This window comes from Crotalus tigris, unplaced genomic scaffold (assembly GCF_016545835.1).
Source record: "Crotalus tigris isolate CLP2741 ecotype Arizona unplaced genomic scaffold, ASM1654583v1 scf7180000019894.434026, whole genome shotgun sequence".
NCBI classification, from domain to species: Eukaryota; Metazoa; Chordata; class Lepidosauria; order Squamata; family Viperidae; genus Crotalus; species Crotalus tigris.
Genome location: NW_024097758.1, coordinates 242182 through 266573, shown reverse-complemented (window position 1 = coordinate 266573; position 24392 = coordinate 242182). Strand labels below are relative to the sequence as shown.

At 38.9% G+C, this 24392-nt stretch overlaps 1 protein-coding gene across 2 annotated transcripts in view; it reads left to right on the top strand.

The window, feature by feature from the left end:
- The first annotated feature begins 4902 nt into the window (after positions 1-4902).
- The window catches only part of PLOD2 (procollagen-lysine,2-oxoglutarate 5-dioxygenase 2), a 58048-nt gene continuing 38558 nt past the window's right edge, over positions 4903-24392 (top strand). The window contains exon 1 of one of the 2 annotated variants that reach the window (XM_039364869.1): positions 4903-5362. In XM_039364869.1, coding sequence (XP_039220803.1) covers positions 5242-5362 — 121 coding nt within the window. In that variant the 5' untranslated portion in view covers positions 4903-5241. The remainder of the gene's footprint in view (positions 5363-24392) is intronic. The other variant, XM_039364871.1, reaches the window with a different exon arrangement.

The window sequence follows — 24392 nt, the reverse complement described above, 5'->3', positions numbered from 1 at the left end:
CTGATTAACTAATCTTTTACACTTTATGTGTATCCCAGCATACACCTTCCTCAAAATGAAAATTGACAGCAATGGAGTATTTAAACTTACTGTAATTGGCACCATGTGTAGAAACTAGAATTGCTCCAAAGAACAGTCAATAGTAGATCCTCACCTATCAATTTTTACTTGCACTACAGCATTGAGGACTTAAATGTGTAATAGAAAAACAAAACTGTATTATGTATATGTATGTATCCATCTTGAACATGTATCACAGCTAGTATTGTACAATTTTCCTGGAAAAAAAGTTTATGATTTTGATTTCTCCAGTACCTCTGAAGGTATTTTCATATAATTTTCTATAATTGTTATAATTGCTACTTCTAGTTCAGCTGTTCCCATATATTTGTCTAGAAACTGCTGTCTAAATCAAGGGCATTTTGCATGCAAATTATTTGAGTACTCACTAATCAATGGTTACCCTGAGAAAGAATATAAAGTGATGATATTGTCTTTCTGATTTTTTTGGTCACTGATCCAATTTATTGATGTAAGAATATAAGGGAAAAATCCCCACTCAAGGCTCAAGCAAGTTTCTCTGACATTGTACATGAGGTAAAATATGTGTCTATAATTCAGGGATAGTTCAAAAGGCATTATTTTTATATGTCAGCAAATTGTAATGTTCCTGGCTAGAGGATTCTCTAGCAGCAAAGCACATAACAGGAAGTTGATTCAATCAATCAACCCCTGTGGGGTTTTAGAAAAGACCCTCTGAAGACCACCAAGAGGACTAACTCTAATCATTGCAGATGTCTAGCATAGGAAGCTGAAGGAAGAGTGTAGAGATCATAATGGTTCAGGAAAAATACCCGAGAGGAAAAAACACACACAACATAATTATCCCTTACTTGACTCTTAAGTAAGAAATACAGAGTGTAGAAATAGCAACATATATGGCTATTTATATCTATATCTATAGGTTAGAGATGAGAGATGTAGTGCTTAAGACATCAGGATAGAAACGGAGAGACTATGAGTTCTTTCTTTTTTAATGTTGAAATAAACATTATTACAATAAACAGACCAACATAAGAAGGGTTGGATTCAGTAAACTAAAAAGCATAAAAATGTACATAAAAATGTAAGGTATTGATAATTTGTTTTAAAAATATAAAACAAAATGTATATATAAAAAATCTAAAAGAGGTGTAGGAACATTAAATGGATATAGGGAATCATAAAATTTAGTTTGGTGACAGCTATATCTATCGAATTACAGATAACTCTGGGTACGAAGATCCAAGAACAATCTGAAAAAATGAGGCTTTCCTATAGAAGATACTCTGTGTGCCCAACTCTAACATGAGTTAAAGGATTAAAGGGTTGTAAAAAGGGAGTTTAATGTGGAGAGGAACATTCCACCTCACATATGCTATAGCAAAGGTCCCCAAACTTTTGGACACCAGTGACCGGTTCCGTGAAGAGAGGTTTTTCCACAGACCAGAGGGCGGCCCGGTTGCTGGCATACTATGGCCTGCTACTGGTCCACAGACCAGGAGTTGGGGACCCCTCTGCTACAGTGCATACAATGTCCTTCAACATGTACAGAGGAAGCGCTCAATTTGGTGAGAGAACATGCTATCAATGTGATCCAACACTGGTCAAATGTCATTTAGTTTTAATCCTATTTATTTTATATACTTTTTACACATGCTCTTTGATCAATTTTATACCTATTTTACTTTCTCAGTGTTGAATGTTATATGTTTGAAGGCGCTTCTTACATGAATAAAGAAACCACCACAAGAAGACAAATTAGATGCTCATTTAGCCTGCCTGCCTGCCTGCCTGCCTGCCTGCCTGCCTGCCTGCCTGCCTGCCTGCCTATCTATCTATCTATCTATCTATCTATCTATCTATCTATCTATCTATCTATCTATCTATCTATCTATCTATCTATCTCCTACCTTTATTATTTTTATATACAAGCTCTCTTGTTTCTATGTATCCAGAGAATCTTCTTGTATTGGCTTTCAAGGACAGCTGAAGGGAAGGCCTGATATTCTGTCAAAGTAAATCCTCCAATACTTCAAGATTAGTTAAGTACACTAGGGGAGGCAGAGTACCTGCTGGGTTTTCTAGCAATAAAGTTTGAGGATATGACTAGATCCAACTGGCATTCTGTGTCTGCTACAAGTTGTTTAATTAATGCAACCAGGAGTTCTAATGCTTCCTTAGGTACAAATCTAACTGAGTGACCTTGCATCAGTCACTTTCTCTTAGGCCTTAGGAAGGAAGCAATGGTACTTCTAAAAAACCTTGACAAGAAAACTTCAGGGACTTGTCCAGTCAGTCTCTGAGAACTGGACATGACTGAATGAACATAAAAAAAATTATAAGTATTCCTCCCTCCCTCCCTCCCTTCCTTCCTTCCTTCCTTCCTTCCTTCCTTCCTTCCTTCCTTCCTTCCTTCCTTCCTTCCTTCCTTCCCTTCCTTCTTTTCCTATTCCAGTGGAGGGAGAGTTAACTTTCAAACATTTGGCTTAATTCACATAAATCAGGCCTGTTTATTGCTTTTCTCTGTAGCTTATCAGGAAGCTCGGGAGAGGAATGTCACCGCCTGAGTTATATTCCAAGCCTGGAAATCAACTGAAGTGCTTAAACTTGCATGCTATGCTAATAAAGGAAGAAAACAAACAAACAAGGAAGCAACAAGAAGTCTTTTGTGTTTGTCAGTTGGACTATGTCCTGTAAACCCACAAAGTTCTCATGACACCATCCACTTCAATGCTAATCTTTTGGGAGTAACTTTCAGGAAGAAAGACAAGAGGCTATTCTGCAGACTATATGCATAAACTGAATGTAGCCATTTCTTTAAATAATCTTTTACAGACTGCAATTCCTTCCTCCACTTTGGCTGCAGTGATGGTCTGGGGTTCTGTCCAAAAGAATCCCCTGTTTCTTCATTCTTCCCACCCATGCCAAAAATGAAACACCACCCACTTTCCTTGTTATGGATGTGCCTTTCCAGATATGTGGTTCCAATTTTTTTTTTTAAAAAAAATGTCTTCTGTTGATCTCCCTCTACCCTTCCATACAATACATTCCATCTGATGTGACCACTGGAGAATGAGTAAAAATAAAGAGAACACTACTTTTTAAAAAAACTATTCTTCCTAATATTCAGGCTGAAAGGGGAATTGGCACAACACTTACCAATTTTACTTTGTTTTAAAGGGGGAAAAAAAGTAAATACCTACTATTTCACCATTTCTAAAAAAATATTGGGGTCAAATTCAAATTTTAATGAAGATTCTTAAAATGAATATAAAATTGAAACCAGAGACTTTTCTTTTAGGACTAATAGGCAAGGAACTTGAAAATAATCTGGAACTTTAGTATTGCATATGCTGACTGCAGCAAGAATTCTTTATGCACAAAAATGGAAAGATATAACAATCCCTACAATGGAAGACTGGATGGAAAAACTGGTGGAGCTTGTAGAGATGGCCAAATTATCCAGCTTTGTTTCTATTTGGAAATCACTTCTATACTTTGTTATTAAGACAGAAAAAAATGAAGTCTGACTTTCAGATTTGCTGACAAGTACCTAACTATTGTTACTCTACTATGCTGAAAAAGGTTGGAAGTTAATGATTTCCCCCCCCCCATTTCACACTTATCTTTCCCCCTGCCCCATTTCTTCCCCATTTCCCCATAACAGTGGCCCCCAACGTTTTGGGCACCAAGGACCAGTTCCATGGAGAAAACTTTTTCCCTGTGCACAGCCAGTTGCTGACAAGCTGTAAACTGGTGCCAGTTCACAGACTGGGGGTTAGGGACCCTTGCCCTACATCTTTATTTTCATTTGTATTATGGATTCAATTTAAAAAAAATGAAAACAATTGTCAGGAAGTTGGAGGGAAGAAAATTCTAACCAGGCTTTCATTTCCACTAGCACTTTATTTCAAAAATGTCCAGCCTGTTACCAGTCAGGGAGCTCAGGGTAAAAGACCCTGGATCACCACAGTGGGAAGAGGATGGAGTGTTCCTGCCACAGTGCAGTAAAGTAGAGGTGCTGGCATGAAATGTAATGAGGGCAGCAATTAAACAGCTTCCATTTGTGCTGTGTAAAGTATTACTTTTGTGCCATAACAAGTCCTCTGGCAGACACCACATTTGGAATATTGTGTCCAGTTCTGATCACATTACAAAAACGATGCTGAGACATTAGAAGGAGTACAGAGAAGAGGAAAATAATAAAAGGTCTGGAGGCTAAACTGTGCAAAGAATGATTGAGAGAACTAGGCAGGTCTAGTCTAAAGAAGACAAGGAAACAAATTCTGGGAGTTGAAATCCATTCATCTTAAAATTGTTAAGATTGAGAAACGCTATCACTCTGCCTTATTGTATCTTTTTATATCAAAGCGGTAACCAAGCTGCCAAAAAGTAACAAAAACAGAAAAATAGGCTACACCATTCCACGGATGCCAAGTCAGAATCCAACAATCCCTTCTTTCCGAGCCCAATTGCACGGGATTAAAAAAAAAGCTCTGATATAAGCAAGCGGCTCGACATCTATTAAGCCAGCATTTAGAGTTTGGGCAACGGCTTCACGTCTCTACGGAGCATGTGCGCATATTTCACACATGCTCACTTGGGCCCTCTGGATGTTCTCTTCGTCCCGGCTCTGTGAAGTGCAAAAATGAAATGAAATAATAAAATAAATGGGGCGTTGGGGGAGGGGGAGAAAAGGCTGGATGCAAGAAGAAAGATACGTTCCCGCCCGACCTCGCCGCGAGCCAATAGCTGGATCTCGCAGCTCCTTCTCCAGAAGCTCCGATTTCGCTCCGCTCAGGTCTCCCTGCTGCCTCTCCCCTCCCACTCCCGCCTGGCGTATAAAAGCTCTAGCGATTCTCAGGCGTGCCCTTTGCCTGTTGCCCCGAATCGAGGACCTAAGGAGACCAGAAGTTAGCGGCAATCACTCCATCCGTGCATTTGACCAACTCTGTCGGAAGGGTCCTCCTGCCTCTCCTCTTTCCAAGTGAACCAGTGGAATTTTCAAGTCCCATTTCCTCTCCCGCGTGGAAACTTTTCCCCGAGCCCATTCATTTCGGGAGTTTGGATGGCAGCCCCCCGGGCTTGGTATTAAAAGGAAAAGCAAGGCGAGGCACTTCGAAAGGATTCCCTTTCAGCGAACGAGTGAAGTGAAGGGAGAAGGACTCAGCCGCTGATTTTGCTGGCTGATTTGCCGAAATGCTGAACATGGCGATGAGGATCGCTGTACCCCTCGCCCTCGTCTTGGGTTTAGTCCTCCATCTCTTCCCTCCGGTCCAACTCGCTGAGCCCGAATCCCATCAGTCGCCCCTTCCTGCAGGTAACTAACCTTGTCGCGCTTGTTCTAGTTCTAAGCTTAACGCGCACGCCAGGACTTCACTGATTACAGTTTATATGTAAGCCATGCCTGTTTCAGAAGGCGAGAGTATTCCTGCTCTACCCTAGGCACTTTCCATTATCAGACTGATTTATAAGAGGATGATTAATTCCTAGGAGGCGGGACTTCGTTTCTTTTCTAAGAAATGCTTGCATCTGTTTGAGAGAGATTAAATTAAGTCCACCTTATACTATCAGCAGCCGATGAATGGATAAGCTGCTTGATGTCCTTTGAAAGGACAGAAGGGAGGGCATTCCAGATCTTGCCAAAGTTGATTTTAGAAGGTGTTGCTTTTGCACCTTGTATGTAGTTTAGTTTCTGGTTTTGTCAAACAGTTTCAAATCATTTCTTCTCCTTGTATTCAAGAGACCAAAGTCTTGTGGCCACTCTCTTCCCTTATAATGATGATCCAGGGTTTCATCATTCCTATTTTTTCTCCTATCTTCTTGCTTCCCCATTTATGTACAACCTAAATAACTGGCAAATGCTCACCTAGATACAAATTGAAACAGAAGTGTTATTTGTTAAAGACTGTCGTTTCTAAACACATATATTTGGGATGGAGGTCGTTAAAAAGAGATTAATTATAGCACCTTTTCAATATTGAACTGTAACTCACGTCCTTCCTATCAGAGAGAAATATGTTCTGAAATTTTGAGGTTTTTTTTTTTTATGGAATTCTCTTTGTGTCTGGGAGGAAATTTTTTTTTAAAAAATGAATGGGGATGAACAAATGCGATGTTCTTTTCTTTCATAAAGTTTATTTCAGGAACCTCAGATTTTAACAATATTCTATCAGGGAAGACTTTGTAGTTGTTTCTAAAGCCCCCCCCCCAAATTACAAAGGTATCTTAGAAACAAAATTAAATTGAAGCATAAGCCATTGTTCTTGAAAAAGGGGAGGTCCTAGAAGGCATTGAAGGGGGGATTGTAATTTGTCAAATGCACTTAAATGACTGTTATGAAGAATTTATTTTCACTCTGATGATTCCAGTTTCAGAATCCAAGTAGCAAACCTAGAAATCCAGTTCAAGCTAAGAGAGAAATTCTTTCTTTTTCTTAGGCAAAAAAGGAAATGCTGCTTTCTTGGCATCATTTCATTTAGTAACAGATTTGGCCTAAGGAGCAAGATTGGGGAAAATAATTTATTCAACTTAGTAACTGTTATTTTTATATCCTCCTGTTCCCCCAGCCAGTTTTCTCAAAATGAGATGAATTTGTGCCCTAGACTTGCTCATATTCTGTTTCTTGGATCTTATAAAGTGCTTGTTCAGAAGAGCTGGAAAGCAGTAAGAAATTCAATCTGCAATGTGTAAAGCAGAAGAATAAAAACATGCATTAAATCTGTTCAAAGAAAAACACAAGACTTTCATTCAACTGTGATAATGGGTTTAAAACACACATTTTGTTTGCCACATGTTTTTTTGCTTGGATCTTGAGTTAAATCAGACTTTTTTCATACTCTTACATGTATTTTGCCTTGAAAATCCATCATAATATCTGATCGCCATACCTGCAAGAAACATATGCACACAACTTTAGAAGATAAAAACTAATACAAACCAATATAAAGTAAGGAAAAGAAAAGACAGAAATCAACATGAGAGCTAAAAATGAAATAGAAAAAATTCTAGTATCCTAACTATTTATTTTTGCCTAAATTTTTTTATCTTTCCTAGTAACATTTCAATTCCCTAAAGGATCTTCCAGAACCAATACCAAGAGAATTTATTACAATGTCCAGAGTCTTGGGGTACATTTTAAAGTAGCAAACAACTGCTGTAGAGAATGCTTTATTTTTTTTCATAATATGCTTAAAGTAAATTGTTTATTTCATATACAGAAGAGGAAATTACCTTAAGATTGAAGGCTATAGTGGACACACTTTTTTGACCATAAATCCTATACATGTTGATGACTTGCACTGAGGGATATTCATATTCCAATTTAGACTTATAGGAGACTGTAGGCTATCATCATGAATTATACTGCTTTGACTCTACAATGTGACAATGTGTTTTATCCTGGTGTTGCAGCTTGGCATGAAGGTATTATTTTGATATATTTTTAGTTTTTTTCCAAACAGCCAGATATCTTACTCATCTAACTACTTTGAGACAGTTTTCTGTATGACCTTTTAACATTTTACTATCAGATATGTCAAAAGGGTAAATTTCATAATATTGGAAAGAAACTAATTCTGTCTTTTTGGCTCAGAGGAAGTTAATATTCTGATTCACATTCTGTTGCATTGTTCATTTTGTTGAGCTATCCCTATCACTCCTTTTTGTTGAACAGAGCAAATTGATCTATTTTGATTCTTTTTTAATCAGTGACATAGCTATAGATATTATTATCCTTTGCATGGCCAAGTTTCATGCTGTGGTTTGTTGAGCTTGTTCAATGAGAAATTGGGTTCATTTTGAGCTACTCAGGTTCTGAGCTTATCTAGATCTTATTGACATTTTTTTTCTACCAGTGTTTTTCTTTTGGATTGATTAATGATAAAGATCTGACTGATTGACTGACAGGTTGTTGTTGATACAATCCAACATATTTTCCCAAAATGATAGTAATTCCAAAAGGACAAATTAACTTTCTGCCAGATAGTGGACAGGCAAAGCAGAACCAAAATATCAAGGTACATTTCTTTTGGTTGGTTTGTTCATTTGAAGGCTACAAAAAGTTAACTCACAAATTGCCCCACAATGAAAAGATGAGAGACTAAACTGAGTCAGCAAGTAACAGTGGCTCTGTCTAGACTGGAGCAGACATGAAGAAAGGAGAAAGATGTACAGTTTCCAGGAATGAAGTAAAATATACAGGAATTATGAGAGACAGCAAGAAAATAGAAAAAGAAAGCATATCTTAGATCTGGAGAGGAAAACATAGATTGGGATATGGATTCCTCGGTGTTGGATTAAGTCCAACCATAAGAATATACTGCTTGCCTAGAATGCAAGAGAGCATTCATTGGGCATTTGAGCTATGATGTGTTTGCAGATCACAGTTGAATGTTCTGCTAGGCAGAATCATATTAGTGATAGAAAGACTTCACTGTAGTACAAGCCCTCACTATGGCCAATTGGTTGAAAACAGTGATCAGCATAGTAAATGACGAAAAGTTCAGATGATGTTTTCCTGGCAGTTCTGCAGCTCCCCTAAAGAAGAGGAAGGCATCTTCTGTTCCACTTAAGATTTGGGGGCAGTGGGGATATTAGTGAAGCAAAATCACTAATTTTGCACAATAATTTCAAGGATTTTTAAGATATGAATTTCCACTTGATAGCAGTGTTCCAATATCTCAGGGGCTGCCACAAAGAAGAGGGTCTCAAGCTATTTTCCAAGGTGCCTGAAGGCAGGACAAGAAGCAACGGGTGGAAACTTAAGCAAGGAGAGAAGCAACCTAGAACTAAGGAGAAACTTCCTGACAGTTAGAACAATTAACCAATGGAACAACCTGCCTCCAGAAGCGGTGAATGCTCCAACACTGGAGGTTTTTAAGAAGAAACTGGATAGCCATTTGTCCGAAATGGTATAGGGTTTCTTGCCGAGCAGGGGGTTGGACTAGATGACCTCCAAGGTCCCTTCCAACTTTACTACTACTACTACTACTACTACTACTACTACTACTACTACTACTACTATTATCCCAATTTTGAAGGAGTTTTGTTGTCTTCTACTTTTACTGTACCAAGTCATATTTTTGTAAGATTATTTTTATGAGTTTCCTTTCTTAGAATGATGGGGAATAATGGAAATCACTGCTGTTGATTTTCATCAATGCATGACCAGACTTTGGAGAAATCTTAAAATGCATAAAAAGAGAAAGGGATTGTAACCCTAGGGCTAGTCGTTGTCCACTTATTAAATCCTTCAGTCCTTCAGCTTTATCAGTTGATCTAGTGAAAAAGAAAAAAAAACAAATGGGAGGGGGAGAGAGCTGCCAGTTCTTCTTTGAGTGGAAAAGCTGAAAGGATCATGAATAGATAGAACAATGTCTTTTTCATGCAACTAGTCCTTGTACCCATAAAAGTAACTATTGAATAAGAGTAAATAATAGTGGCTGTTAACTTATTGCTTTACTTGTAATCAACATGTATGCTACATTTGCTGAAATGCACTGCCAAAAATAGCGCTTATAAAGGACACATGCACTGTGGAGCATATCCCAATTTATTGGCTGCTCAAGTCCTGACATACTAGTTATAGTTCAGGTTCCTGTCAAAACAAATTATTCTGCTGGATGCTTTTTTTATGCCCTCATTCATTCTCAGAGTCAGAATAAATGAACTTGTATAGCACATGTTTCTCTTATTTAAAAAATCCCCCAAACTATAATAAACTTGGCTTGTGTTAGGAAGAGATGTGTAGCATGAAGCAATTACTTGGAAACTTTAATACAAATAAGGAAGTGTAGAGTGCAACAGTTTTAATGTGTAGCTTCATCTCGTGACAGTTTTTTCCTTTACAGCAGTGGTTCTCAATCTTTTTAGACCGGCGACCCCGGTCATAAGCAGGTGGCGCGCATGCGCGGCGGCGCCCCCTGCGCGGCATGCATGCGTGGCGCCATCCCCTGCACGGCACGCATGCGCAGCGCTGCCCCCTGCGCGGCATGCATGCGTGGCGGCGCCCCCTGCACGGCACGCATGTGCGGCACTGCCCCCTGTGTGGCACGCATGCACGGCGGTGCCACCTGCGCAGTGCGCATACGCGGCATCGCCCCCTGTGCCAGCTGAGAAAAAAATGGCGGATCACATTGTTTGGCGACCCCGGTGAAATGGTCGTTCAACCCCAAATGGGGTCGCGACCCACAGGTTGAGAACCGCTGCTTTACAGTTTCTTAAAAATAATTGGAACACAGCAATAAAATAATTCACTTCAGACAAGTAAAATGTATGGCTGATAATAAACCACAACTATATGCAAGCATATCACTATGCTTCTTTGCTTTATTATTTTTTTATAAATGTTAATTTCTTGGTTTAGCAATATTGTATAGAATTTGAAAACTGATTTGTATTCTCTATAAAATGTTCATATCCGTTCTAGAAGTTTAGTATATCACGTGGCTTTGTTAATATAATAAAATACAATGTATATTACTAGGGTGAAGTAGAGGAAGTGATACACAAACGAGGTCAAGCATCATGGAAGGGCAGTAGCCATGTCTGCTCGAAAAGTCAATAAATTAGATTTGGGAATATAAAATATAGTATGCAATGGAATGAGAAAATATAGTATGGGAAAGTGTTGCTTTTTATTCCTTATACATCAATATGCCATCATTGTTCAGTTCAATGATATAAAACATGAATTGGTCCAGCTCATCACAAGCTCTGAATTAACTATAAATCTTGAAAGATGATTGACTTGGCTGTTTATAGGCACACACCATTTTCTTGTTTTAAAAAAATATATATAAATTTTTGCATATAAGGATGTTTCTAAACTATATTTTGCTTTAATTCAGATAAGATCTGTTAAGTCCTTCCAACAATGGAGAATAATGAAGACACATCTTGCATTAAATAGCTCTTTATTTTCAGCCAAAACACCAACAACGAGCAGAGGTACGCAGGCCTCCTTTTATATGCCCAGATCCCCGGACAAAATGGCAACAAAACGGAGAGCTTTTGGCACCACTCAGTCTGGTCCCGGGCAGCTTCTGTAATGCCCAGGACCTTTGCAACATCCTGAGCATGCTTTTGTAGACTCAGGACACAACACCCCTCCCCCCTAGATGGAACATGCCATTACACCCTCACAAGCATTCCTTGGGAAGAGTGTTATAATTTTCAACAATCACATGTCTAAATGTGGACTATCTGAGTTTGCCTTCAGACAAAACCCCAACCACATTGCTTTGGTGAATGCACGTACCCAAAATCATAAAATAACACAAAATAAACATGTTTTATTATTCAGAGCCCGTAGGAATAGTTTCCCTTGAACTGGACAGCAACTTCACAAAATCCTTAAGATATTTGGGTGGGCACTTGGCCCGTTGCGACCTCCTCAGACTAGGAGCATTTACTTGGCCCCTCTGATCACCTACCAGGCTAGGTGGGCCAAGACGTTGCTGCCCTAATTCCCCAGGTGACCTTGGTGCTGATGCCTGGCCTACCTGCTTGCCTACCAGGCTCGGCAGGCCAGGACTTTGCTGTCCCCAAGTACCCGGTTGACCTGCCCATCTGCTGGCTGGCTGGACCCTCTAAGCCCAAGCCAGCATCCCTTGGAGGGGTGGTATTCCCCAGTTCCACAATGGACCTTTCTTGGGAGCACTGTCCCTCGAACCTAAGGCCAGTATATGGAGAGTCCGGGGTAGCTGCAGTGCCCCAGTACCCTGTGGCCCCCAAGGCTGTGCCTGAAGTGCCAGAATCAGGAGTTGCCTCTCTGTTTACCCCCTTTCCAGAGGACTTTTCTGGGAGCAATTGCAGAACTGGGCCAATTCCCTTGCTGTGTTTCCAGTTCTCTTGCAGTTTGTGAGTTGTGTGGATACCCCCGGTCAGTCTCCCTGTCTGGAATAATTGTGGATGTGTGGGATGATCCCCTGCCCAATGAATTCCTTTTCCGAGCACTTGCGGAACCTTGTGATGGGACACCCATGGCGTCATCAGCTGCTGGAAAGACCTGGGATACTGATCCCCAGAATGCATACTATAATCCTCCCCCCCCCCCAGAGCAGAGCCAGGAGCAGAAGGGTGAGAGTCTAGTCTCCAACACAGCTAGTCTATGTGCCGACAAAGAACGTGGCTGTCTTCCAAGGTCACTTCATAGGACAATGGTCTGGAGACCTTGCAGACCACAGCTGTTTCCCAGAGATGACCAAGCCCATAGTTTCGAGTCCAGACCGGATCACCCACTTGAAGTCTCCTCGGAGCCCATGGTTGTGACACCTGTGATGCCACCCAGTCAGGGTGCAGCCTGTCCAGCTTAGTGATGAGCCAGCGACCACAGCGGAATTCTGCAGGGCTCTTCCCTGTGGCCGTGCAAGGTGTGGTGCGATGTGCAAGAAGAAAGTCTGCTAACCTGTAATGCCAGTTACTCTAAGTCAGTTTCTTGAGGGCATCCTTGGTGGTGTGCACCATTCGCTCTGCCATTCCATTGGAGGATGGGTGTAAAGGAGCTAAAGTTGCATGGCAGATCAGGTTGGCCTGCAGAAAAGTGTGGAACTCAGAAGAGGTAAATTGAGGACTGTTATCTGAAACCAGAACATCTGGAAGGCCGTGAGCAGCAAAAATACCTCTCAACACTTGGATAGTCTTGGCAGTAGTAGTAGTGGTAGTAGTAGTAGTAGTGGAAGACACAGGAACAACCTCTAGCCACTTGCAATGGCTATCAACAACAACCAGGAATAATTGCCCCTGAAAGGGCCCAGCGTAATCTATATGTACCCGAGACCATGAGGTTTGAGTTTCCTCCCACATATGAACTAGGGCCTGAGGTATTTCAGGCTGGGACTGTTGGCACACTTGGCACCCGTGCACCTGGGCCTCGATGGCTTTATCTAGGCCAGGCCACCATAGATGGCTGCGCACAAGCACTTTCATCCTGACTATACCAGGATGACCCTCATGTAGAGAGATTAAGATTCTAGACCTCAGTGAGGCTGGGATTACTACCCTGTTACCCCATAACAAGCATCCCTTGAACATGGACAACTCATGCTTCTTGTGCCAGAAGCTTTGAAACTCTGCATCAGGACACTTGTCAGGCCATCCTGACAATACCCATGTCAGCATGCGTGTAAGCGTGTGATCAGTGGCAGTTTCAGCAGCCACATCCCTAGCATTGAGGGGAGACTCAGGCAAGTCTTGAATGGACAGAATATTAATGGCTGGAGCAGGATCAGGCTCCCATGTGTTCAATGGCAATCTGCTCAGACCATCAATGTGACCCATTTCTTTTCCAGGTTTGTGAATCATTTGCTGACAGGAAAATGGACCATCCCAGCATACGAGGAGAAAGGATGTGTGGGGTCTGTTTGGTAGTGGTAAACAACCCTAGCAGAAGCTTATGGTCAGTATAGACCTTGAAATGGCGGCCGTATAAGAAATCATGAAACTTCTTAATGCCTGCCACTATAACCAATGCTCTGTCAATTTGAGTGTAATTACTCTCTGCAGAACACACAGTCCTAGAATAATAGGCCACAGGAACCTGAGTACCATCATCCTTCAGATGACTAAGTACAGCTCCAACCCCATAGGGAGATGCATCGCAGGCAATGCAAACAGGTAGTTGCTCATTGAAGTGAGCTAACACTGCATTAGAAGTGAGCAAGGCTTTAACCTCATTAAAACTTTTTTCGTGGACTTTGGCCCACTGCCAACAGGCTTGTTTGTCTACTGCTACTGCAGCTTTATGTGGGAGAAATGCATGGTAAAAGTTTAATAGCCCCAAGAAGGCTTGCAGCTCACTCTTAGACTTAGGGCTTGGGGCCTGCTGGATAGCTTGCAACTTAGATTCAGCAGGGTGAATGCCCTGAGCATCTATCTTGAATCCTAAGAAGTCAGTAGAATTGAGTCCTATCTTTCACTTGTCCTTCTTTAACTTAAGGCCTGCTCTTCGAAAACGAAGCAAGACAGCCCTTAATCTCTCTGCCAAATTTTGAGATGACTCACCAGCAATGAGAACATCATCAAAATATGGGCAGACTCCAGGAATACCCTGAAGTGTGCTTTCCATGACACTTTGGAATATGCCAGGGGCTACATTCACCCCACATTGCAGTCTCTTTACTTTGAAAGCTCCTCTATGAGTTACAATAGTTTGAGCCTCAGCAGCTGCTTCAACAGGCAACTGTTGATAGGCCTGTGCCAGGTCAAGCTTCACAAAAATGCGCCCCACCCCTTGAGGGAAGCCAGGATGTGGCTCACTACAGGTACTGGATAAGCGTGCTGCTGCAGTGCCTTGTTCAGTGTACACTTGTAGTCTGCACATATATGTATGTCCCCATTAGCCTTTAGAGGAGTTACTATGGGGGTTTCCCATGGAATAGAATCTACAGGTTCTAAGATACCCTGCTGGAACAATTTGTCCAGCTCAGCATCAATCTTGCCTTTGAGAACGAAGGGTACCCTCCTAGGCTTAACACTGATGGGCATTATGGTTGGGTCTAACCATAGTGAAACTGGTGGCCCCTTATAGGATCCAAGCTCAGAACTAAACACATCTGCAAACTCCTTGCAGACTTCTGCCAAGCTTCATGTTTGCAAATTGTGCAGCCCAGTAACCTGGATTCCCAGAGCCTTGAACCAATCGAGTCCAATAAGACTTGTGCATTCACCCCCAAAACCAACACATCTAAGGACCTTCAAAATCCTTGTGCTGTACCTTAAGGGTGGCCTCCCCCTTAATACACACCTTAGAATTCTGAAAATCTGTGAGTATTACATTGGATGGCCTGAGTTTGGCTCGAAGGCCACTGCTATTGCAAATTTTCCTAAATGTGTTGAGGGAAATAATGGAGAGAGCGGACCCAGTGTCCAACTCCATGGATAAAGGAACCCCTTGCAACCTTACTTTAAGGGACAGTTTCTTCTTTAGTGGTTTATGTGTGTCTGTCCTTAAAATACTCCTGTGCGATGCGCAGAAACCCACCCTGTTGTGGCTGGGGACCCTGGTACCTTTCAGACGCAATTCATCACGAGGTTGTACCTTCTGGCGACCCAAACAGACGGATCCGATGTGGCCTTGCCTGCTGCATGCTCTGCAAATGGCGGAACGGAACCTGCAGTCAGCTCGCTTGTGGCGTCCTCTGCACCCGAAGCATTGAAAAGCTGCTAGGGCCTTGTCTGTACGTTCCTTCTGCCTTCTTTCAGCTGCCTGGTAGAGCTTATCCACCTCTTCTTCAGGATCTGCCTCCGACCCTTCTCGAACGTCCTCTTGGTAGACTGTGGCTGTCTCTGGAGGGCTCCTGGTAGGCCACAAATTTTTACCGCCCCACCTGCTGCTTCCTCAGCTGTAACCTCTCTCAGAGCATCTTGGAAAGAGACATCTTCTTTTGCAAAAATCTTCTGTTATAAGTCTCTATTCCTTAACCCGCATACAAAGAGATCACGCAGCCTTTCTTCCAAATCTTTAAACTCACACAGTCTGGCTGCTTGCCTCAAGGCCGCAATAAACTCCTTAGCAGATTCACCTGCCCTCTGGTTCCTTTGTTCAAACATGTGCCTCCAAGCAATAATGGACAACTTGGGCTGGAAATGTTCCTTCATTAGTTTCTTTAAGTCAGTATATGTTACTGACTCCAGAGGTGCAGGGGCCTCCAGATTCTCTGCAATTTCAAAAGCTTCCTGTCCACAGACACACAATAGGGTTGCAGCTTTCAAGCCATCTTCTCTAATCTGGTTTACCCTGAAGTATTCTCCACCCTCGCAATGTAGGATTCCCATCTCTCCGGGTGAGACCTCAAATTTGGATAAATGGCCAATCTTCGCCGTCCTATAGTTTACAACTTCACCACTCGCTTCTCTTAGGGAAGGGGTCTTTCAGCTGAGCTCACCCTACAGCGACGCTATACTGGCAGGCTGGGACGTTGATTTTAACACCATCTTTCATTCTTCAGGACTTCTTTGGGAGAGTCTTTAAAGTTTCTTCTTGTTCAGCTTGTAAAACATCCCACCTTCGTCACCAGTGCTAAGTCCTTCCAACAATGGCGAATGATGAAGATACATCTTGCATTAAATAGCTCTTTATTTTGTTTTCAGTCAAAACACCAACAATGAGCAAAGGCACGCAGGCCTCCTTTTATATGCACAGATCCCTGGACAAAATGGCAACAAAACGGAGCGCTTTCGCACCTTGCGCATGCGCACAGGGCTGACACCACTCAGTCTGGTCCTGGGCAACTTCTGTAATGCCTGGGACATTTGCAATGTCCCGAGCCTGCTTTTGCAGGCTCAGGACACAACAAGATCATTTTCCTATTTATATTTTTAAAATCAAACAAACAACAATTAAGGAGGTTGGAGAAATGCGGTAGTGCTCTGCCTCTGCTTAAAATGGATTGCTTTTCAAAATAAATTTTATTAAAGGTTTTTACAAGGAACATAAGAATTAACACAAACTAATACAAAGTGGAAGGAAGGAAGGAAGGAAGGAAGGAAGGAAGGAAGGAAGGAAGGAAGGAAGGAAGGAAGGAAGGAGAAGCTTCTGATTTTTGTTGCAGCAAATAAAAATACAATTACAATTATTCTCTCTTACCCTATAATTACAAAAAAGCTCACTTTTTTCTATTGACCATTTTTTTTTCTAATCATCAAAACCACAAGTCAGAAGTGCATTTTTCCGTTCATACAGTAAGCCTATAAGGAGCTTCCAATTAGCCATAAATGTAGATATTGTTGGCCATAAATGCAGACATTTTCTACTTTAGATGGATTTATTGGAGGAAATTTGGAGCAGAAAATGGAATTGCTTCTGACCAAGTGGAATTGTTGATAAAATCACTGGTGGTCTTCTCTTTCTAACTAGTTTATTCTGCTTTGCACTGCAGGAATTTACAATGCCATAAATTCAAGAACTTGGACTGTCCATTGGCAATGAGTCTTATTACAGTGGTTATGAGAGAAAAGGTTTCTGGCCTCACAGTTCTTGTGTTTGTCAGGAAACCTATGACACACACAGTTTGGATCAAATCTGTCCCCCCTGCTCATTATTTTAATCTATTGGAAATAATACTGCAATGCCTGACTACATATTTAATTCTACATTCTTGACATTGGGAAAGTATTGTCACTCAGCAGAAAAATACATACATTGTTAATAGTGGAAATTTGTCTGTTTCTCATAGTGGATCAGATCTTCCTCCATAGACAACCTTGTTTCATCTCTATGTTATTTTTGTGATTTTATGAATGTGGGTTTTGAAAGCACAAAGGGTTATGAAAACACATGCTTGCCTCTTGCACATATGGATTTATTCAGTTCAATTAGAGGGAGGATGTACATGCCTATTATGTGGACTCCAAATTGCCAGCTTCTAAGTAATTACAATGTTCATTTGAGAACTGGAGTTTATTTATTTTTCTTTAACTCCACACATTTACATGCCTGAGAGAGGAAAGGTCTGTCTCCTTTGACAAAGACACATTGACCTTCTGAGTTCAGTTGTTTATCTCAAGAGTTGGCCACACCATTTTTTTAAATAGTAACTAGTCAGTGCCAACAACCTTGGATATTTTTTCTTCCATTTACCTAGATCTAGCACATACTTATGCCAGTACTGGTATGTGTATAGGATTTGGGCCAGTATTAAAAACCATGACTTGTATAAATTATATTCATTAGTGCAGATTGTTAAAATTTTTATGAATAGGAGATTACTTTATAGAAGAGCTAGGCAATCATTTGAAGCTAGTGGAAGAGGGAGCAAAGTTGTGCAAGAAATGGACTGAGTAGTATACCTGGACAGGATTATTCCACAGCAGATGTTACCTTGGAGAAGACACACTCATTCGTACTGTAAACTATGTCTAGTAGAGTGGGATGAGGAGGCTGGGCGCTCAAATACATTTTTTAAGATAAAAGTGTAAGGCCTCTTCAAAACAAGTTTGACTTCTTTCAGTTTTATGGACATAGTAATAAGTTGTGAAAATAACCTTGGGAGACAGAGGAAAAGCCTCCACCTGGATAATGGCCAGATAAGAGATGTTTCAGCCACAGTAGGAAAGGGATGGATGAAGAGTCTCAGAAGGGACCTTCCCTAGTTTTCTGGAAAGCAAAGGCAAGAGTGGGGAAAAGTACTTTCAGATTTGCAAGATTCTGTTACTGTAACTTTGGAATAAATGTACTAGTGTCCATGGCTTTAGTTTTCTGTTGAAATATCTCTCATATTCATACAGGTTTTTTTTAGCAAAAGCAAAATGGTTAAGTGGCCTAAATGGTTTAAAATTTTATATGCTAATATTAGTACCTTTAATATGGTTATGTAACTTATTGGCAGTTAGTGCAGATGTTTTAACTCATCTTACCACTACATCTTTCAAAAGTTGTAATTTCTGTCGCAGGGGACCCATGCATTGTATTAATGTACTTTTCAACAATTGGATTTCAAAAAAAAATCCAGAAAGAATGGGATAAGAAATAGCAGAAAACAAATTTTAACTTTAGATTAATTTTTGAATCATGGATTGCATGCTGAGAAAACAGGATTAATGTCAAAGTGCATTTAACATTGGTAATCATTCCTATTGTACCTTATAATGCTGGCTAAAAATCTAACTTCATAACGTTATCTCTTACTGTCCCGAGATTGAATAACATCTGCAGAAGCAGATATTTTACAGTATTCTGATTATCCAATGTAAATGCAATGTGTTATGGAAACCATCCCAGAACAACAGATTTAAATCCATACCTTTCATAACTGAAAATCCTCTGTATATATTGGACAAATTGCTGGGCTTTGTATATACCTCTTTCATTCAGATTTCTTTAAGCCCAGCTTCCCCCCAAAATGTTTCTTCCTTCCAAAATAGCTTGGTTGTGTATAACCACAGTGCCTGGATGACATGTCATTTGGGATAGTGGGCAGGAGGAAGAGTAGTAATGAGAAATAAATAAAAGTAAATCCCTTTATTCTTTGTGAACTGGCTGGGCACTAGAAAGACATTTGAATATTATGTTAATTCTGTAATTTACAGTTTATACTGTGTGCTGCTCAAATGGGCAAGTAGGTTATCAGTCTGTTTCAGGAAATCTTTTATTTGCTATGCTGATTCTTTTAAAACCTTTAATTTCAATGTAAAACTATAGTAATATCAGCTATCCATGCATTTAATATAAATAAAAATGTTTCATGCCTTAAAATCAGTGGCGAGATTCAGCCAGTTTGCACCACTTTGGCAGAACTGGTAGCTAATTTTTTGTTGCCCAGGCCCAGAATGGACTTCCGGAAGCGGTATCCACACAAAGAACCAGTTGTTCACATAGTTGAATCCCACCACTGCTTAAAATATCAGAACTATTTGGTTGAGTCTGGCCAAGGCCCATCTTAACTAAGCATTTTGATGTTCCTGGTGGCCACTCAGATACTCAGGGGTATTTAAAAGCAGGAAATAACTTTCCTAATCCTTTTCCTTCAGCTGATGCTTGGAGTTATATTGTCCTCAACCTGATGACCTCTTTTATTTCAGGCATGCATTTTCTCCTGTGAAAGCTAAGAATGCATGAAAGGTGCATGGTGCTAACATTTATACATCTTTACTTTGAAAAAGAACTGTCAGTTAGGTAAAGGATGGAGAGCTCTCTTTTTTAAAAAAAAGAAGTCAAATTTGGCTCAAAGCAGGTCTTCAGTTGGTGTAATAATCTATAATCAAGTTGCATGAACTATAAAAACAATCCTTTAAAAAAGTCTAAAAAGAAAGCATATGTTAGCTACATGTTAGCTACACTAAATTAAGATTTATAATGCAATGTAGTCCTATAGCTTGTATTTTCAAAGTTTCTGTTTAATCTCACATTTGGAAAATAAAATAACTTTAGTGAATTATTGAAAAAGACAGTGATAGAACTGAAATATTTTTTTAAGTTTTTTATTTATAAAACAGTTAAAACAAAGATGGACATAACATTCCAGTGTATATATTCCTAACAATTGACAGAACTGAAATTTTGACTGGATTACAGAATTTTAGGATGTAAAAAGAAATTCCATATACGGCCATAGATCATAATGTAAATCTGATGAAGACGTTGCAATTATTGTAAGAAGAATGTTAATTTCTTGTAGGAAATATTTTTTTTTGATCAAACAAAACAGCCCAGCATTTGATTTTCATTATGGAAATTGTGGTCTTTCTTAATTACTGCATAAGTAGCATGACATCCAGGCAAGAAATGGTGAACTGAAGTGAAGCCAACAACCGCAACAAAATGAATTGCTAGCGACAAGACCAGCTCTTTGTGATTACTCTTGGGACCAACTAATACAGATTGCCCACAAGTGCTCCAGACAGTTGCTCCTCAGGAGAAGAGAGAAAGTGAAAAAATAGCCTAAGACTTCTGACGGGTTTGAAATAATGGGAAAATGCTTTTGTTTTGATTTCCCTTAAAAATAAAGGATGAGAATTTGAAGGTTGAACACTTACAGGGAACCAGAATGAAGTAAAAACTAGACAAGCTTATATAGAAAGAAGCAAAGTATTTTAACATTCTCATATTCAAGGATATGTTTGAATAATGGACCCAGAAATTAATTTTAAAAGTCTCTGCCTCTGCATTTAAAAAAAGTTATGGAAGAGGAACAGGTTTGTTTCTGACAAGACTGAGCTTGATTTAGAAATGGCAGACTACAAGAACGATATGGAAAGAGATGCTAAATGGGAATTATGTGACTTCTATAATTTTTCTATATTGAATTGACAAAAAAAATCTTAAAGCTTTGAAGAATTTTGTGAGAAGAAAAAATAAAAAGAAACCAGGACATTATTTGAAAAAGCTTTCTTTCAAATTCAAAGGTCAAGATTGTTAAAAGGAAAAGAAATGAATATAATGTTGCTTTATTTGACCAAGGTTGAAGTAGATATGTTATCTCTTGTAGCCCTTTGCTTATCAATGAGGCTTTATTTATTTTATTTATTTCTATTTATTAATTTTATAAATAACTCAAGGCAGTGAACATACCTAATACATCTTCCTCCTGCCATTTTCTCCACAACAGCCCTGTGAGGTGAGTTGGGTTAAGAGAGTGATTGGTTCAAGTTAACCCAGCTGGCTTTGGTGCCTAAGGCAAGATTAGAACTCACAATCTCTTGGTTTAACCATTAAACCAAACTGATTTTTTAAAAGGGTTTATTTATAGATATGAGGCAGGATATGGGAAGAAGAAATCATTAGTTATATTTTAAGAAAAGATAATAAGTTACTAAAATGATGAAGGGTGAAGTTATTCATTTATATATTTCTTTTTCCTTTGCTATACTCTTATTTTTTATTTTTTCTGTTTTTTGCATTTTCTTTTATGCATTTTTCTTTTTTCTTTCATATTTTAGTTTGTATTATTATTTTTTATATATTTAACTATAACCCTTCATAACCTTTACTAAAATTACTATTAAAATTACTATTAAGTAGATGACTTAGATGGATAAAAATAAACTTGTAGGAACATAATCCATACCTACATTTGTAAATAGTTCAGGGGAAAAGTGTTATAGACACATGGGCTGCTGAGTATAGTCATAGAGGACAGCCTGTCTTGGTAGCTTCTAGCCTTCGTTGTGCTGCAGTTCCCATCATCTTCAGACACCATGATGAGGCTTAGAATCCAACATAACAGAAGGGCAAAAGAATGGATAAAGTCAATATAGAATGTTCTTGGTCAAACTGTTTATATAACTTTTCAAGAGAATGCCTACTTTTAGCACCTTGCTCTCACATTTTTATGAAATTAGCCATATTTTAGCTTGTGTTTGTACCAATGGGAATTTGGCAATTCTGACCCTACAGATATTGCTCAATTTCAGTTCCCAACAACTTCAGCCAATATGGACAATTGTGAAAAAAAGCTAAGGATTCTTTCTTAAAGAAAGAAATAGGTTCCTCTCCTTGAAATGACTAGCAATGTTAAAAAATTAACTAATTGATACTTAATTTTAGCACGAGATTTATACATACAATAATCTTACCTTGTTAAAATAATGTAAAATAATCCATACTTATTGGAAATGGACTTTATACTAGTCCAAAGACTAATTTAAGTAAATGGTTTATTGTGTTTGGAGTATTTTGTGGAAGTGAGGAGATAGAAGTGGGGACAGTAGTTAATTAATGTATTACCTAAGTCATAAAATGACAATATACTAGAATTCTGAATATATTTAATATTAGCTTTGTGCTAAACATTTTTCTGAATCCTCTATAGTTTATAACAATAAAAATAAAATAAATCCACCAAAAATGTTTTAAAAAATTCTGAAACACTTTGAGAATAACATAGAAAAATAAAACCTTTTTGCAGAGTAAGAATGTTTCCAATAAAGTAGAAAATTGATTTTCGTTCATCATTGTTTCAAGTAGTATAAAGTATATTGCCTTTCCAGAATTTATCCTCAGAGGTTTGCTGACCAAGTTATATTCAAGGCAATAGAATTTTATCCAGATGATTTGAATTTTATATTCCTGTTGAAATTGATTCTTTTTTGCCTGCCAACTTTCACTAAGAGTTAATAAATCCTAATATATAATTGCTGTTTTGTCACTCCCAGAGGGTGGCTTTGTAAATTGCAAAAGCTGAAATTTGCTTAATCATAATTTGGTGAACAAATCATAGTAGCCCGGGTCACACATGGTTCTAAATAAAGCCAAGCAACCGCATTAATGCTTGATGCAACATGTGATTAAATTAATTTCATATAGGAGAATGTTGTTTGTTTATTTAGCAATTTTTTGTTGTCTCTCAAAATACAAATTTTGCAAGCTGACATAAATAATAGAAATTAAATTAACCCTTCTCACACAATGAGCAATATAAACTTAAAATGCAGTCATACTTGCTTTTTTTAAAAAAAAGTTGAAATGGAGTAGGTATTAAGTCACAAGAAGAAATTTAATAAACTATAAACTGACAATATTTTTAGCTTCAGAAGTCTTGATGAACAAGTAAGATCTTCATAGTTGAATTTAATATATAACCAGATAGTCTTTTCCTGCTTTATTCCTTGTAATCTTAAAAATCCATATCATGATCAAAATATTTGAAGTCCTTTTGTAAAGTTGTGTGTGCATTCAAAATAATATTAAAAAAGAACAGCATCTCTTTAAAGCAACCATATCTTTTTTAACATGTCCATGTAAATGAAAAAAATAAATGCTTCATTCATTTGACTCCTTAAAGCAGATTAGTTTTTCTGTTTTTTTTTTCAGATTTGAGTAGAAACAAGAGGAAAGATATGGTGCTTTTAAAAGCAGAACATCTATTCCTGTGCACTTTTGAATTACTTTTGACACATAAACAGAACTTATTACTTTAATTATTATTAGATTTTTATCCTGACTTTAGTACTTCAAAGTAGCTGAAGGGGACAATCAGTGGTGGGATTTAGCCGGTTTGCACGGGTTCAGCAGAACCGATACCTAACTTTGAGTTTGGTGAACTGGTTACAATAAATCTGTGAGGAGTGTTGCGCTGGTGACACCACCACTACAAGGTGTGTTACGCTGGTGATGCCGATGCCGCAAGGCGTGTCATGCCGGTGATGACATCAGTGCGATGCATGTCGTGCCTGTGATAATGTCAATGCGACATGCATTGTGCCAGTGATGATGACAATGTAGTGATGATGAATATGCGAGGCATGTAATGCTGGAGATGACGACTAACAGAACCAGTTAAATTATTTGAATCGCACCACGAGGACAATGTACCAAGTATTCCTTCTTCCTGCTATTTTCCCACTCGGGTGGGCTGGGCTGAGAGTGAAATAGAAAGGAATAAAACTAAAAACATTATAGTTAAATATTAATTTATAAATTTCCCTGTGTGATATTCTGATTGGGATAGAATATTTGTAAACATTTAGACATTTTTGCTATGAAGTGATTAGAACAAAGGGGTGTTCATATGGTTGCAAAAAGCACACCTCTTATTTGTATCTCACACTTGGACCCCTTTGCTTCTTAATTCCCGAGAAAGGAGAATATTTGGAAGACTATTGGTAAGATAAAAAAGGAATAAGCAGATTTTTGACTTGCAAGGGGATAATGATGATTTAATTAGAATCTAGTGTAAATCTTAAGATCATGAATTTATTAGAATACCAGAAATGAATTGAATTTATAATCTCTCCAAACAAAAGTCGTGCATACAATATATCAAAGTTTCATCATTTCCACAATGTTATTCAAAATGGAATAGAAGTAATTTTATTGCTGCTGAGAGATTTGATTTGTCTTACTTAGTCATACGCAATCTCATTTTCTAGCATACTATACTTCTATTTTCTCTTTCACAAGCTTCATAATT